At 41.4% G+C, this 12,779-nt stretch overlaps 1 protein-coding gene across 4 annotated transcripts in view; it reads left to right on the top strand.

Moving 5' to 3' along the window:
• The window catches only part of PHF20 (PHD finger protein 20), a 139,011-nt gene that overhangs the window by 48,009 nt on the left and 78,223 nt on the right, over positions 1-12,779 (top strand). For 3 of the 4 annotated variants that reach the window (XM_023724969.1, XM_004370388.2, XM_023724979.1), the window contains exons 3-4: positions 4,425-4,596; positions 5,829-5,913. In XM_023724969.1, coding sequence (XP_023580737.1) covers positions 4,425-4,596; positions 5,829-5,913 — 257 coding nt within the window. Of the gene's footprint in view, positions 1-1,396; positions 1,481-4,424; positions 4,597-5,828; positions 5,914-12,779 lie in introns of those variants that run through there. The other variant, XM_023724981.1, reaches the window with a different exon arrangement.

Raw genomic sequence — 12,779 nt, 5'->3', positions numbered from 1 at the left:
AAAAAGAAAAAAAAATTTAATTTAAAAATTTAATTTAGTTTTACTTACACAAGTGATATGTGACTGAGTCCTTGTAAAAATTCAATCTATAAGCAAATCTCTTGATCATTCCCAATGCCTCTTCCCTCTCTAGAGCTAATTATTGTTATCAGTTTGGTGTTTTATATCTGTTCCTTGCTGGCTAATATTCCCATTGGTTAGAAATGTGACTCCCAGTTGCAATGTTAGTTTGGAAACCAGAGTTACAGCCATTGCTGTTGAAGCTGTAAATTCTCTCTTCTGCCTATCTGGACTCTGTTCATGTTTCCTTTCGTTAATCTTGCTTCATCTTTTCCAGCTCCCCTTATAGTTGTCCACATATTTAGGTTGAATCAATAAAATAACCATTTTTATAAGTAAAAATCAGTTGATTATCAGCAGTTTTTTTTTTTTTTTTGTTCAACCTAATAGTTTTAAAGCTTAATCAGTTCATGTGTCTAGTTCTCCTCAAGGGCAGGGATCAGAGCACATATGTCTTTATAATCTCTTCTAAGACCTGGAATTGACTGACTAGATCAAAGCTACTTAATAAAGTCTTGTTGACTGATGGAGCTGAGCTGTCTCCAAGGCAGCCAGCAGTTGTGATCTACCAAGTCTTACCGAGATCATTTCTAAGATGGCCTTGGCTGCCTCTCTTCTCTGCAGTGCAGCTAGGTCTCTCCTTCCCTGTAAGAGGAGTCTCTGGGTTAAGTGCTTGACTTCTAACTGAATGGTTGGTAGTTCGAACCCAGCCAGAAGTGCCTCCGAAGAAAAGCCTGGTGATCTGCTTCTAAAGCGTCACAGCCTTAAAAATCCTATGGAGCACAGTTCTACTCTGTAACATTTGGGGTCATCATGAGCTGGAATCTATTCAGAAGTGTCTGGTGGTACTGGTTTTCCCCATGAATGATTTGCATCCTTGTCACACTTTTAAGGAAATGAGGGGGATCACTTCTTCCTTAGGAAATCATGCTGACCCCTTGGTTACTGTTGAGCATCCTGGAGAGGTTTATTTAGGTCTACAGGCGGTGGGATTCCTGTGACCAGTTTTTTGAGCAAGGAGAAGCTTTAGACTAACTGGAGGTGCAGAGGTTCTGCAGACCCTGAGTGTGTTTAGTGGAATGGCTGGCTGAGTCATTTGGAGTTAACTGCGTGGATTCAGACTTCCCAGACTTTTAGAGGGAGCTGACCAATACACATTCAAAAGAACTTGAGGTTTGTCCTGAGGTTGCCAGCGTTTTATTTTGCCAAATGAGGGTATTTAAAATAAGTATCTAATTATATACTCTTTATAGTTAATACGTGCTCATGGTGCAACATTCAAAACATACAAAGGATATACACTGAATTAAATAAGTCTCATACTTCCTCTCCAGTTCCCTAACTATGCAGTTCCCCTCCCAAGAGGCAAACCGGGTTGCTTGATCATCCTTCCAGAGATAGCCCACGAATTTACAAACAGGTACGAATGTATTGGTTTTCTCCCCTCCCTCACATAAGTGGTAGTACATTCAAATATCGTTCTGTATCTTAGGATTCCCCCCCCATCTTACCTTGGAGATCTCTTTATATTAATATATAGAGAACTGCATTATTCTTTTTAATTGCTGCATAATATTAGTAAGGGTATTAAAAACAAACAATTACCATCGTTTTAATTTTTTTAAAAGTATATTTAAACACCAAAAAGAAAAAAATGTGATTTCAGTGTAAAGAATAGTTCTATAAATTAATCTGGCACGTGAAAAATTCCCTGACTCGGTCCAAAGAGCTGTTTGAAAACTATTGCAAGAGATAGCAAATTATTGAAGAAAGGACAGATTGTAATACTTGAAGGAGATTCACTAGTCTCTGGTGGGCTGAATGAATGAGCGGGCAACAGGTATGTAATTGGGATATCTGTGTCCTCCCCATTTTACAGAGATGAATGAATTTAGGGAATTCTTTCTTGTCTGCTATAATTGTACTACTCAGTTCATCAGATCAAATAACTAGTTATTCTGCTGTCACGATATTTTGTATTTATAGCAGCTGTATGTTGGTTCGACTGGAGCAGGGAGACTGCTTTCAGGATTGTTTATTCCTTCTGTTAATAATTTTTGAGCAATTATTGTGTGCATAGCACTATGAGAAATTTTGAAAAGCATACCCTGTCAGTCCTGTGTGAGGAATATCCACCTGAAGTGATGAGGCCTGAACTTGAGAGTGACTGAAATTGGAAAGGGTAGTTGGAGTCTGAGAGCCTTGGAACTGAAGAATTGACAGGGCACGTGACCTTTGGGAAGAGTAGGGAGAATGCAATTCAGTTGCTAAACATTTGCTGAGTGCCTGGTATGTGCAAGGTACTGTGATAGGTCAATGACAAGCTAACTACCTTAGAGGATAATAGTGTAGGATTGAGGAGGACACAATATACAGAAACAAGAAAGCTGACCTGTTCATTTAGGTAGCACGTATTTATTAGGACATCACTGTACTAGGTGTTGGATACAAGAAGGGAAGGAAATGGTACAAATCCAAGTTGAAGGGAGAAAATATGGATAGAATCCAAATTTTCCCAATTCAGCGTAGCAGTCTGATTAATATAGTTGTATTTAAGAGAACAATTGCAGACAATGTTTTTTTTTTAAACCTTTTTATTTTTGGAATGAGTAATATATTTACATGGTCGAAAAATAAAAAAAAAATCTTAAAAGATAGACTGCAAAGTTGCCCTCCTACTTTCACTCCCCTAATACCCAGTTCCCCTGTTATATCAGTCAGATTTCAATACTGGAAACAGAAACCACTCGGTATTTTAACCACAATGATTTAACACAGAGAATTGGGTACTTAGAAAATTGTTTGAAGAGTTGAGGGAGTAGGATTTGGGAGACTGCCCTTAGACTGTATTTGAAGAGCCTACCACTGGAGCTGTGATCTGGAGGTCAGGAAGTCATTGCTGCCACTACTACCCCCCCACTGCTGCTTGACACCCAGGAAGCTGATGACTAGACATTACCAAACCCAGACTCACTGCCATCAAGTCGATTCCGACCCATAGCGACCCTATATGACAGAGTAGAACTGCCCCATAGGGTTTTGAGGGATGTAAATCTTTACAGAAACAGACTGCCACATCTTTCTCCTGTGGAGCAGCTGGTAGGTTTGAACCACCAAACTTTTTGGTTATCAGCTGAGCACTTTAACCACTGTGCCACCAGGGCTCCTTGACTAGACATTAGACCTTTCCTATTTTAGACCAGGGCATCAGCATCACCTGGGACCTTGCTGAAAACTCTTAGGCCCTAGCCTGACCTACTTAATCTGCATTTTATCAAGATCCCTGGTAATTTGCATGCACATGAAAGTTTGAGAGGTTCTCGGTTGGAGCACAGGGTCTGGTCACCACAGTTGCCTCCCAACCGTGGGTCTCCTTGACCTTAGTTGCCAATTGAAAGGGAATTGGGGAAATGTAATTGTTAGTTTTCCGAATTCATTCTAAAAGGAGGGTAGAATGGAGATTGAAAGAGCCCAGTTTCTGAACTGACCACACTTTTCCACAAGTAACCACTATGGTTAGTTTCTTGCATATCCTTCCAGATATTTTATGCATATATAAGCATATGTGAAAACATATTCTTTTTTCACCTTTTTTTTTTTTTTAAATGAACAATAGCTTACCGTACAGTATTCTGAACCTTGCTCTTTTCATTTAGCATTGTCTTGGGAGAGCTTTCCATATCATGACTTGTAGAACCATTTTGTTCTTTTAACAACTGTGTAATATTCTACTATATGGATTACAAAATGTTTAAAATTGAGACTGTCTGATACAATCTGAAAGGAGCCCTGGTGGCACAATGGTTACGCATTCAACTATTAACCAAAAAGACGTGGTAATCTGCTCCCATGAAGATTGCAGCCTAGGAAACCCTATGAGGCAGTTCTACTCCGTCCTAGAGGGTCGCTATGAGTCAGAATGAACTCATCGACGTGCAACAACAACAGTACAATCTGAGTTACATGGTCATTCTAATTTATTGGCATGTGTGAAATTTATCTAGTTGTTAAATGTTGCTTCCTGCCTCTTGTGTGCTTGGGTCTTTTGTATATGTTATCTCACTTGACCCTCACTGCAACCCAGTGTACTGAGTAGTATTCTTCCTCCACTTTACATGAAAACTCAGGCTCTGAAGATTAATTTGATAGTTCATAGACTAAGGAGTAGCCAGGTTGGGATTTGAACCCCAGCACTGTTAACCTCTATAATCTGTGATTTGACACTATGATGTGGAGCCCTTAAATGGCAGGCCTTTGTTTAGTACTTTGGTAACCTGCTCGTTTGGAAAGAGGTTTGGAAGTGTACCATTTTGGGTATTTTTGATGGGTATTAAAGGCATTTCAATTTTTTTTTTCTGACTCAGGTATCCCGCTCACATAGAAGACATTGACTACGAGGAAGGAAAAGTACTCATCCATTTCAAGCGCTGGAACCATCGTTATGATGAATGGTTCTGCTGGGACAGTCCTTATTTACGCCCTTTAGAGAAAATCCAGCTGAGGAAGGAGGGCTTACATGAAGAGGAAGGATCTTCTGTGAGTAACAACTCTGGGAACTTCTATAATGAGCCGGGTCAGCCACTGGGCAGTTTGTGTTTCAGCCCTTGATCTTTAGTGTGAAATTCAGTAGTAGCTGGGGACCAATCCTCATTTAGGCCTGTAGTTGCACCTGGGTCTCTTGAGGGAATCCTAGTTTTCATTTATTCAAATGATATTATTGATATGATAGCTCATAAATTAACTTGAGAGACTACCAAGTTGATGGTGGATGGAGACCTTGTCTCTCTTTTTACACCATTGTATCCCCAGCCTCTAGAACAGTGCCTTGCACATAGTAGGTCTTCAGTAAATATTTGTTGAATAAATGAGTGAGTGAATGAATGATTGAATTCTAGATCAACAGTATCACAATCTTGCCAGCATTGCTGTCTGATCATTTATGAAGCAGTCATTCCACTTGGGGCATATAAAAGATATAAGAGATCATATTCAAGATCTTTTATAGGCCCCCAAAGAGCTTGGAATTGAGTGGACTGTACTCCCATTTTCTAGATTTTATTACTATGCCTGGAGCTTTTACTGACTTCTGAATGAAGTAATGAAGTATTAGTTTTGAGTTTTTTAAGGAGGCGTTGAGACATCTGTAGTAGTCCTACTGCCTTCAGATGTGACTTAGCCCTGAATTCTGTTTTCCATTTTAACCCTGACCCCTGGTAGACTCCCTCGATGCCTCCTCCAATTTGGGATGAGGTTTAAAATGTTTGTCTCTTCTCAACCTTGATTATTCAATATTCAGTCTACAAAATTTATCAGTGGCAACTGTGTGCTGGATATTCTACAGGGTGCTGGAAAACCAGTATGAAATATTAAAGGTGAATGGGTGCTTCTGTTGGTTAAAAGCTCTTTAGAGGTGAGTGGTATTAAGTGGCATTAATGCTGCTTCCCTCAAGATGAGGTAGTCTTATTCCTTTTAGCTTGTATATTGGGTGTGTTTCCTGGTCATCCTGGGCTCTTGACAGGATAGGATTATCATTAGTGCTATGTTGCACCTGCCCAGACCTCCCTGGCTGGGTGGAGTCTTGTGTCCAAACTCTTCCGATGATGAACAGCAGAAACGTCTTTCTCCATCCCAGTAGCCACCTCTCCTTCCCCCTCTCATGTCAAGCCCAGCCTCTTTTATGAATTTTGATCAGTGTGTGTCCTATAAAAAGTGGATTGGTAACAGGATCTTTTTTTCTTTCTTTCTTTCTTTTTTTTATGTTTTTTAGGAATTTCAAATAAATGAGCAGGTCCTTGCTTGCTGGTCTGATTGTCGTTTTTACCCAGCAAAAGTCACTGCTGTTAACAAGGATGGTAAGGCATTTGAATTACAGTTGTTTTTACTCATGACTTAAGTGGGAGTTGGTAATATTAGAGTTTGATAGTATATTTTCAGTATGTATTTATTGCCTGGGAATTTTCTCTATTCAAGTTAATCAGTATGTCAGGAGTTAGAGGAGATTATAAATGGAGAGAAAGCTAGGTAAAAAGGAGGTTTAGCTCTTTGCCCCTTAACTTTCAGTCGTTGTCTAAAACAGTCACAAAACAGTTTATCTGCCACTCTGCTGAGAAGTATGCAGTTTCTTGCTGTCTAGAAGTTGCCAATATAACCGATGAAGTAAGTCCCTAATATTCCTTTTACTAATTTGTGAACAGCCTAGAAATGAACAGCAGCAAACATTTCTTACAAATGTGCTTTGTGGATGCAAGGTGATTGAGGATGGTTTGTAACATCACAGTTGCTAGTGGAAGTTGGACCACTGTGGTTTACAGCACTGAGTGGGGATGCCTTTGCCACATTTTAGAACACTCGAGGATACAGGACAGGGAAGTTGACCCAAAGAGGCCCATTTTGCTAGTATTAAGACCAGTGGAGGGCCATAAGGTTATATGGTCAGAATCCTGGCACTCAGAGAATGGATTCTTGGGCCTAAAGTGATACCTTTTTTTTAGCATTTTCTACCAGGATGTTTGCAGTATGTCCCTGACCTCTGAAGTGAGTGTTTCAGGTAAATCAGGCCTCTTAGGGCCTTTAAGGTAAATCTGTCTCTAGGTGAGGGGAAAGCAAAGGAGGGACAAATTGAAGAAGAAAAGTTTTGGGAGCCCTGGGAGCTGACTCATAGAAGGGTGAAGGGTGTCAGGTGGAGGCAATAAAAGCTTAGGTGACACTATTTGAGGTGACCATGAGGCCAGATTGACTTTTCATTCAGTAAAGTCATTCAGGTATTTTTTCAGCATTGTGCTCAGTGCTGGACCATTTGCTCTCCGAGAAGTTTTGGCCTTGAGGTGGAAATTAAGTCTGAGAATGGGTTGGGTTGAAAGGGTCAAAACTGAACATACATTTACATGTAGCAGAAATTTCAGTTTCTCTATTGTATGTATCCCACCTCCTCACCCTGCCAGCCTTTAGACCAATTAGATATACCAGGCGTCGGTTAACCTTGAAACACAGTTCTCTTGCTTCAGTCTCCAAAGCAGGGTTGTGTATTCTAAATTGTCCACACAGTTAATGTTCCTCCAGCTTATGGCTGATTGAGTCTTTTTGGATAGACCCTTGTTTCCCTAAATTACTTTTGTAAGCTTGTGTTCAAAACAAAATCCTATGTTATTTTCATATGTATCACATTAATCTAACAAACTTATTTGAAAGGAAAGCATACATGTTACTAAACTGATTCATATCCTTTTAGTAAAAAACATAGTTTACTTTTTCAGATTGTAATTTTCAAGATTAAACATTCTTTCTGTCCTCATCGGCTTTTAAAATCATGTGATATAAAGTATAGGTGTTTTTCACATACATTGATGTGTGCCTGAAAAGTCTATTAGGTTGATTTATGCTGATGGAATCATAGTTGCCCCCTTAATAATATACATTTGAGGTGTACTGCTCTGGAGGAAACAGCCTTTAGATTAGACGAAAATTCCAGGTAGTAACATGGGTGACTCTATAGATTAAAGAGGTAGCAGAAAGGAAGGAACATTTCTGTTGTTCCAGTGATGCCCCAGAGTCCCATGGGGGACAGAAATGGGAGGAAGGGGATTAGGTGAGGGGATAGCAAAGGAGGGGCCGATTGAAGAAGAGTTTTCAGAACACTAGGAGCTGACTCATAGTCTGGTGGAGGCAATGAAAGTTTAGTAACTTTTGTTTGTGTATAATGTCCTTCAGAGCCCAAGCTTGTCATCATGGATTTAAAAAGAAAAAAAAAAAAAGACGTAGTTCAAGACAGAATGTAGTAGGTGCTGAAATAGAGCTGCTACATCAGCCACCAGGAGGGGGCAGGAGCAGGAGCAAGATGGTGTAGATGAATCATAAAGAGTCAGAGGAGCTCCTGTTTGCAGTTACTGGGGTTTGTGTGTAGGGCAGAGTCTGAAGCTTTTTGAAATCATCATTTAAGGACTATAAGTAATTGGCCACATTATTGGCCATAGTTAATTAGTGAGGATGGTGAGACTTTGTCTCATGTACTTTGAACATGTTACCAGCAGGGACCAGTCCCTGAAGAAGGACATCATACTTCGTAAAGTAGAGGGTCAGCAAAAAAAGAAGACGACCCTCAATGAGATGGATTGACATAGTGGCTGCAACAGTGGGCTCAAACGTAGGAAGGATTGTGAAGATGGTGCAGGAACGGGCAATGCTTCTTTCTGTTGTACATAGGGTCGCTGTGAGTCAGAATTGACTCAATGGCACCTAACAACAACAATCAGGGTTTTTAAATGTGTTTTTAAACCAGGGCTTTGAACTGGTTTGAACTGACTCAGTCATGGCCAACAAAGCAAAACAGGAACAGACCAGAATTTTTACAACTTGGGTGATCCAGAACTATAACCAGAACAAGAATAATTACGGGTCGAAGCCCTGTAATGGGAGACTAGGAAGACGTGTAGTGAGCCCTTTTAGGAGCCTGATGCATGAGACTGGACTATTGGCAAGACTGTGGAAAGTGACATATATATTCAAAGTGGCGCAGTCAGCTGCCATCTTTGAGCAGGGCACCACTGTTTCTGACTGTTCAAAATCTGAGAGGCGCAAGAGATTTGGTTGCTATGCAGTGTGTACCCTGCCCTTGTTTTCTAAGAGGGAGATTAGGTTTCTTTTTCTTTTTTTTAACATTTTATTGTTGTTAGAGATTAGATGTCTAACAGAGCTTCGACTTGTAATTTTTCCAGTTCTAGCTGTCGTTATGGTTCACCCAAATTTTAAAAATTCGGATCTGTTCCAGTTTTGCTTCCTTGGCCATGACTGAACTGGGAAGAACTGATTTGAAGCCCTGTTTTAAAATGGGGCAACCAAAGCTTTACTTGCAAAGTGTTTAAAAATATCTTTTCAGTTATATTTCCCCCATGAGCTAAAATTATAGGGGGAAGAGTCTTGTAATGGCTGTTCCTAAAATGATCATTTGCTTCCCTAATACATTAGTTCTGTGAGCTCAGAATTATGTTCAGTGAAACGATTTTAATTGATTGAAGGATGTTGAAAATAAGTGGAGATTTCTGCCAAAACCTGTTTTCCTGAAGTTCTTGGATCTGAAGTTCTGTATGATGATGCCGCTCTTACTTGTTTTTGAGGCTAATTGGAAGAGGGAGGAGAAATCCTGAAATGGAAAATTAGCAGAACAGGTTGGGTAGTATTATTGCTACATTGTGGATTGTGCAGGAAAGCTCAGTGGGAGCTCAGACCTGTGCCTGATTTTAAGATGAAAATACTCTTAGGTAGTGTCTTCAAGGTTAGATTTTATCCATGGGAGCCGGTGGGCAGTTTCTACTTCATCATGTTTTATTGTAGTACTTGATGGATTGGGAGCTACAGTGCTGGACTCTCTTTTCACCCTTCCTCTGGCATTTTCTGCCCTGACTCAGTTTCATCTGTAACAGTGGCCACCACAGTTTAATGGCATGGTGAGGAGAAGCTCTGGTGGCAAGGTGTCCCCTTTATTCCCTGTAAAAGTCACTTCTGTCTTGTTGGTCCTGCTAGGAGGAGGCCAGGAATATAGTGAAGACACACTCGGTAATTTATCTTTGAAAGGCTTGGTCAGATTTCTTGGCCACTCTTAATCTCCTTGGTGGTTTTACTAAGGCTGAGCGTTGGACTGAGCAGGCTTGTTGAGTGGGGGAACACTGGGGAGTCTGGCATGACTGATCCACAACTAAACAGCAACAGACTTTATAGTCTCTTATGGGAGTTAGTTATTAATGCTTACTTGGAAAATAGGGAGGGCAGCGTCAGATTATTTAGGTCTTTTCACCTGGAATGGCTCTTTGGCAATGGAAATTTAAGCATCATTTAGTGTGAAGGCAGCCATACCTGGTAGCCTCGTTAGCCCTCAGTCAGTGTGGAATAAAAGACAGAGGTTCTGCTTTCAGGGAATATTTGTTTAGAAGCTGTCTCTGGTGAGTTCACCTCAGCCCTTTGCTGGGGCTGCTTAGCTCCTCTTTTTAACACGGAGATGGCAGAGTCACTTGTCTGTCAGGGTCACTTGTTTGTCAGGGCTTTGTGTCCCCACTCTGCTCTGCAAGGCATTCTTTCTGGGGAAAGTAAAAGTAGTTTAGTATTTACAACAAAGTAGGAGACAGTTCTTTCCTGTTGATCTGTGGTTCTTAATCTTGAGAGAGCAGGTGAGCCAGGTGGGCCAGGTCCCTCCTCCTTAAAAATATGCACATTCTTTAGTCAGACACTTTGGGCTGGTGCCTGAAGTCTGCATTTATAACAGGGGATTCTATGGGAGTGGTTTTATTTCTAGAGTCTCTAGTTGAAGCAGTTTCTGGTTTTTGTTTTCTTCATGCTGTAACTGATCCTACATTTGAAGTGTGGGGAGGTTAGCACTATGTGAACAACTTTGAACAGCTCTGCACAGGGATGAAAAGAAGATTTAGGCCCACACATGCAGGTGCCAGCTTGATTCTTATCTTCTGTGTCTGAAGCTGGGGAGGGGTTGGTGCTTCCCTTTTAAAGTGACTTGGTGGATAGTAATAATTAGAATCACTTACTGATTTCTTGCTCTGTGACAGGCCCTGTGCTAGGCAATTTCCATATCTTATTTCATTGACTATTCACACAAACATGGCAAAGGTTATTGCTAACAACTCCGTCCTCATTTTTATAGATGAGGAGCTAAGCTCACAGGGGAAACTAATGTGCTTGAGGTTACAGAGCTCTGAATGGTAGAGTTGAGATCTGAACGTAAGTCTGTGGGGCTCAAAGCTCCTGAACTGCCATTCTGCATGGTACCAGGCTGTCTCTGGAAAGAAGGAGGGCAGGCAGGGTTTTCCTAAGATGGGAGGAGTTGTGAATTAGGGCCAGGTGTCACCAGGTGGGGAGGGAAAGTACCTGATGTAAGGCTATGGCAGGTGTAGGTGGTCTGCGCTTTCTGGAGACTGGTGGGTTATATGAGTCAGAATTGACTCTACCGCAACGGGTTTGGTTTGGAGCCCTGGTGGCGCAGTGGTTAAGAGCTCAGGCTGCTAACCAAAAGATGGGCAGTTGGAATCCACCAGGCGCTCCTTGGAAGCCCTATGGGGTAGTTCTACTCTGTCCTGTAGGGTCCCTGTAAGTGGGAAACGACTCGTCGGCAATGGGTTTGGTGGTGTCGTGAGAGCCCCTAGTGGGGAGACAAGTTCTGGTTCCAGTCCCTGCTGGATGATTGCAGGCAGTTAACTCACTGCCCTCGCTCTGGACTCATTTGGGCAGTTAGAAATCGAAGAAGGAATTGGAATAGATGAGTGTTGTGGAAATTGTTGGTCACAGAACCTGAGCCCACTGTGTCAGATTGCTGAGAAGGAAAAACTTGGGGGTGGGGGGAGGTGTGCTTGCAAACATGTGGGATAAAGGGCCCTGGAGTCACAGTTGTGGTAGATTTCAAGAGCAAGAGAAATCTGTCCTATTCAGAGTCACCTGTGTATCCCTGTTTCCTTGGTCCTAGAGAAGATGAGCTGGCTAGGCATCTCTTGTTTGTTCTTGCTGCTCCCCTTCTATTGCTGTCTACCTACAGACACAGAAGGTATTCTGATATGCTAAATTCTTCACCCTCAGAGGGACAAGGCCAGAAAGCTTTGTTTCACCTGTGGGCATGGGTAAGGAGGGGGCAAAAGGTAGAGGGGAAAGGGCTCCTTTAGGGAGCCTGAGGTAGGTAATCTCTGTGTCAAGTTAGAGCAGATACAACAGACTACACTTTGTTTTCTGTCGTTCACATACTATTTGTTAGATAAGTGAGAGAGAAATTGATAATAAAGGAGAGCTCTGTTATCAGCCACCTATGGGAGGATTCCGTCGGAAGAGCTTCTTTTTAAGTTCTTCATGAAATCATTAAAGTAGATTGGGGGCCTCTCTCCAGAAATGGGCGTAGGCCACTGTTGTGGGGTGTGTCTTTGTTCTTCCTCATTTATTGAAGCCCAAGTTAGGCTACATTTAGCATAATCAAGGAAGAAAGTTTCAAGATGATTCTTTGTAGTCCTTTGGAAGCAAAAAGGTCAGGACCAGGATATTGCTATCCAAGGACAGTGGTCCCTGTGCACCTTTGGCCATATAGTTTGTGTCATTTCAGAGTGGCCAGTAGTGCTCTGGTCTGTGTTTTGAACTTAGACTGAGAGGTTTAGGAAATAGGCAGTGTGGGGTGGTGAGAGAAGAATTGATCAGAGTCAGCAGACAGGCTTGGGTTCTAACCCTAGCTCTGTCTTAGACCATGGAACTCGGGCACAGCCCTATGTCTACAGGCCTTCTGCTTGAGCCTATCGTAAGAAGTAAGCTTTAAAATTTACCTCAAATAGCTGAAAATTTTGGACTGTTAGGTAGCATTATTTAATATCCTTTTGGATAATGTCTGTAAAAATGACAACTTTCGTTTTGACGTAACTGATGCTGAACTTTTTTTGTTGGTAAAATGGTCAAAATTATAGGCTTAGGTGGCTGATGAACATTTAATATTTAAATTCCATGAGAACTAGATTCTTCAAGTTCCTATCCCCTACCCCCATCTCCAGGCTGGACGTAGCTGCACCATGGTTGCTTGAAAAGGGTCTGTTTAGAATTCTATAGCATTGCTTATCATTACTCCTTTGCTTGCTGACACCTTCACAATATAGGCAGGGAAAGACAGGAACCTGGACCTTTGTTGTAACTACTAGTAAGTCTTTGCTGAGATTCCTTATGCAGAATCATTTGTTTTCTTTCCTAGACTTCA

The sequence above is a fragment of the Trichechus manatus genome, unplaced genomic scaffold (assembly GCF_000243295.1).
Source record: "Trichechus manatus latirostris isolate Lorelei unplaced genomic scaffold, TriManLat1.0 scaffold00008, whole genome shotgun sequence".
Lineage (NCBI taxonomy): Eukaryota > Metazoa > Chordata > Mammalia > Sirenia > Trichechidae > Trichechus > Trichechus manatus.
Note: the sequence above shows the minus strand (reverse complement) of the source record. Positions and strands in the feature narration are given on the sequence as shown.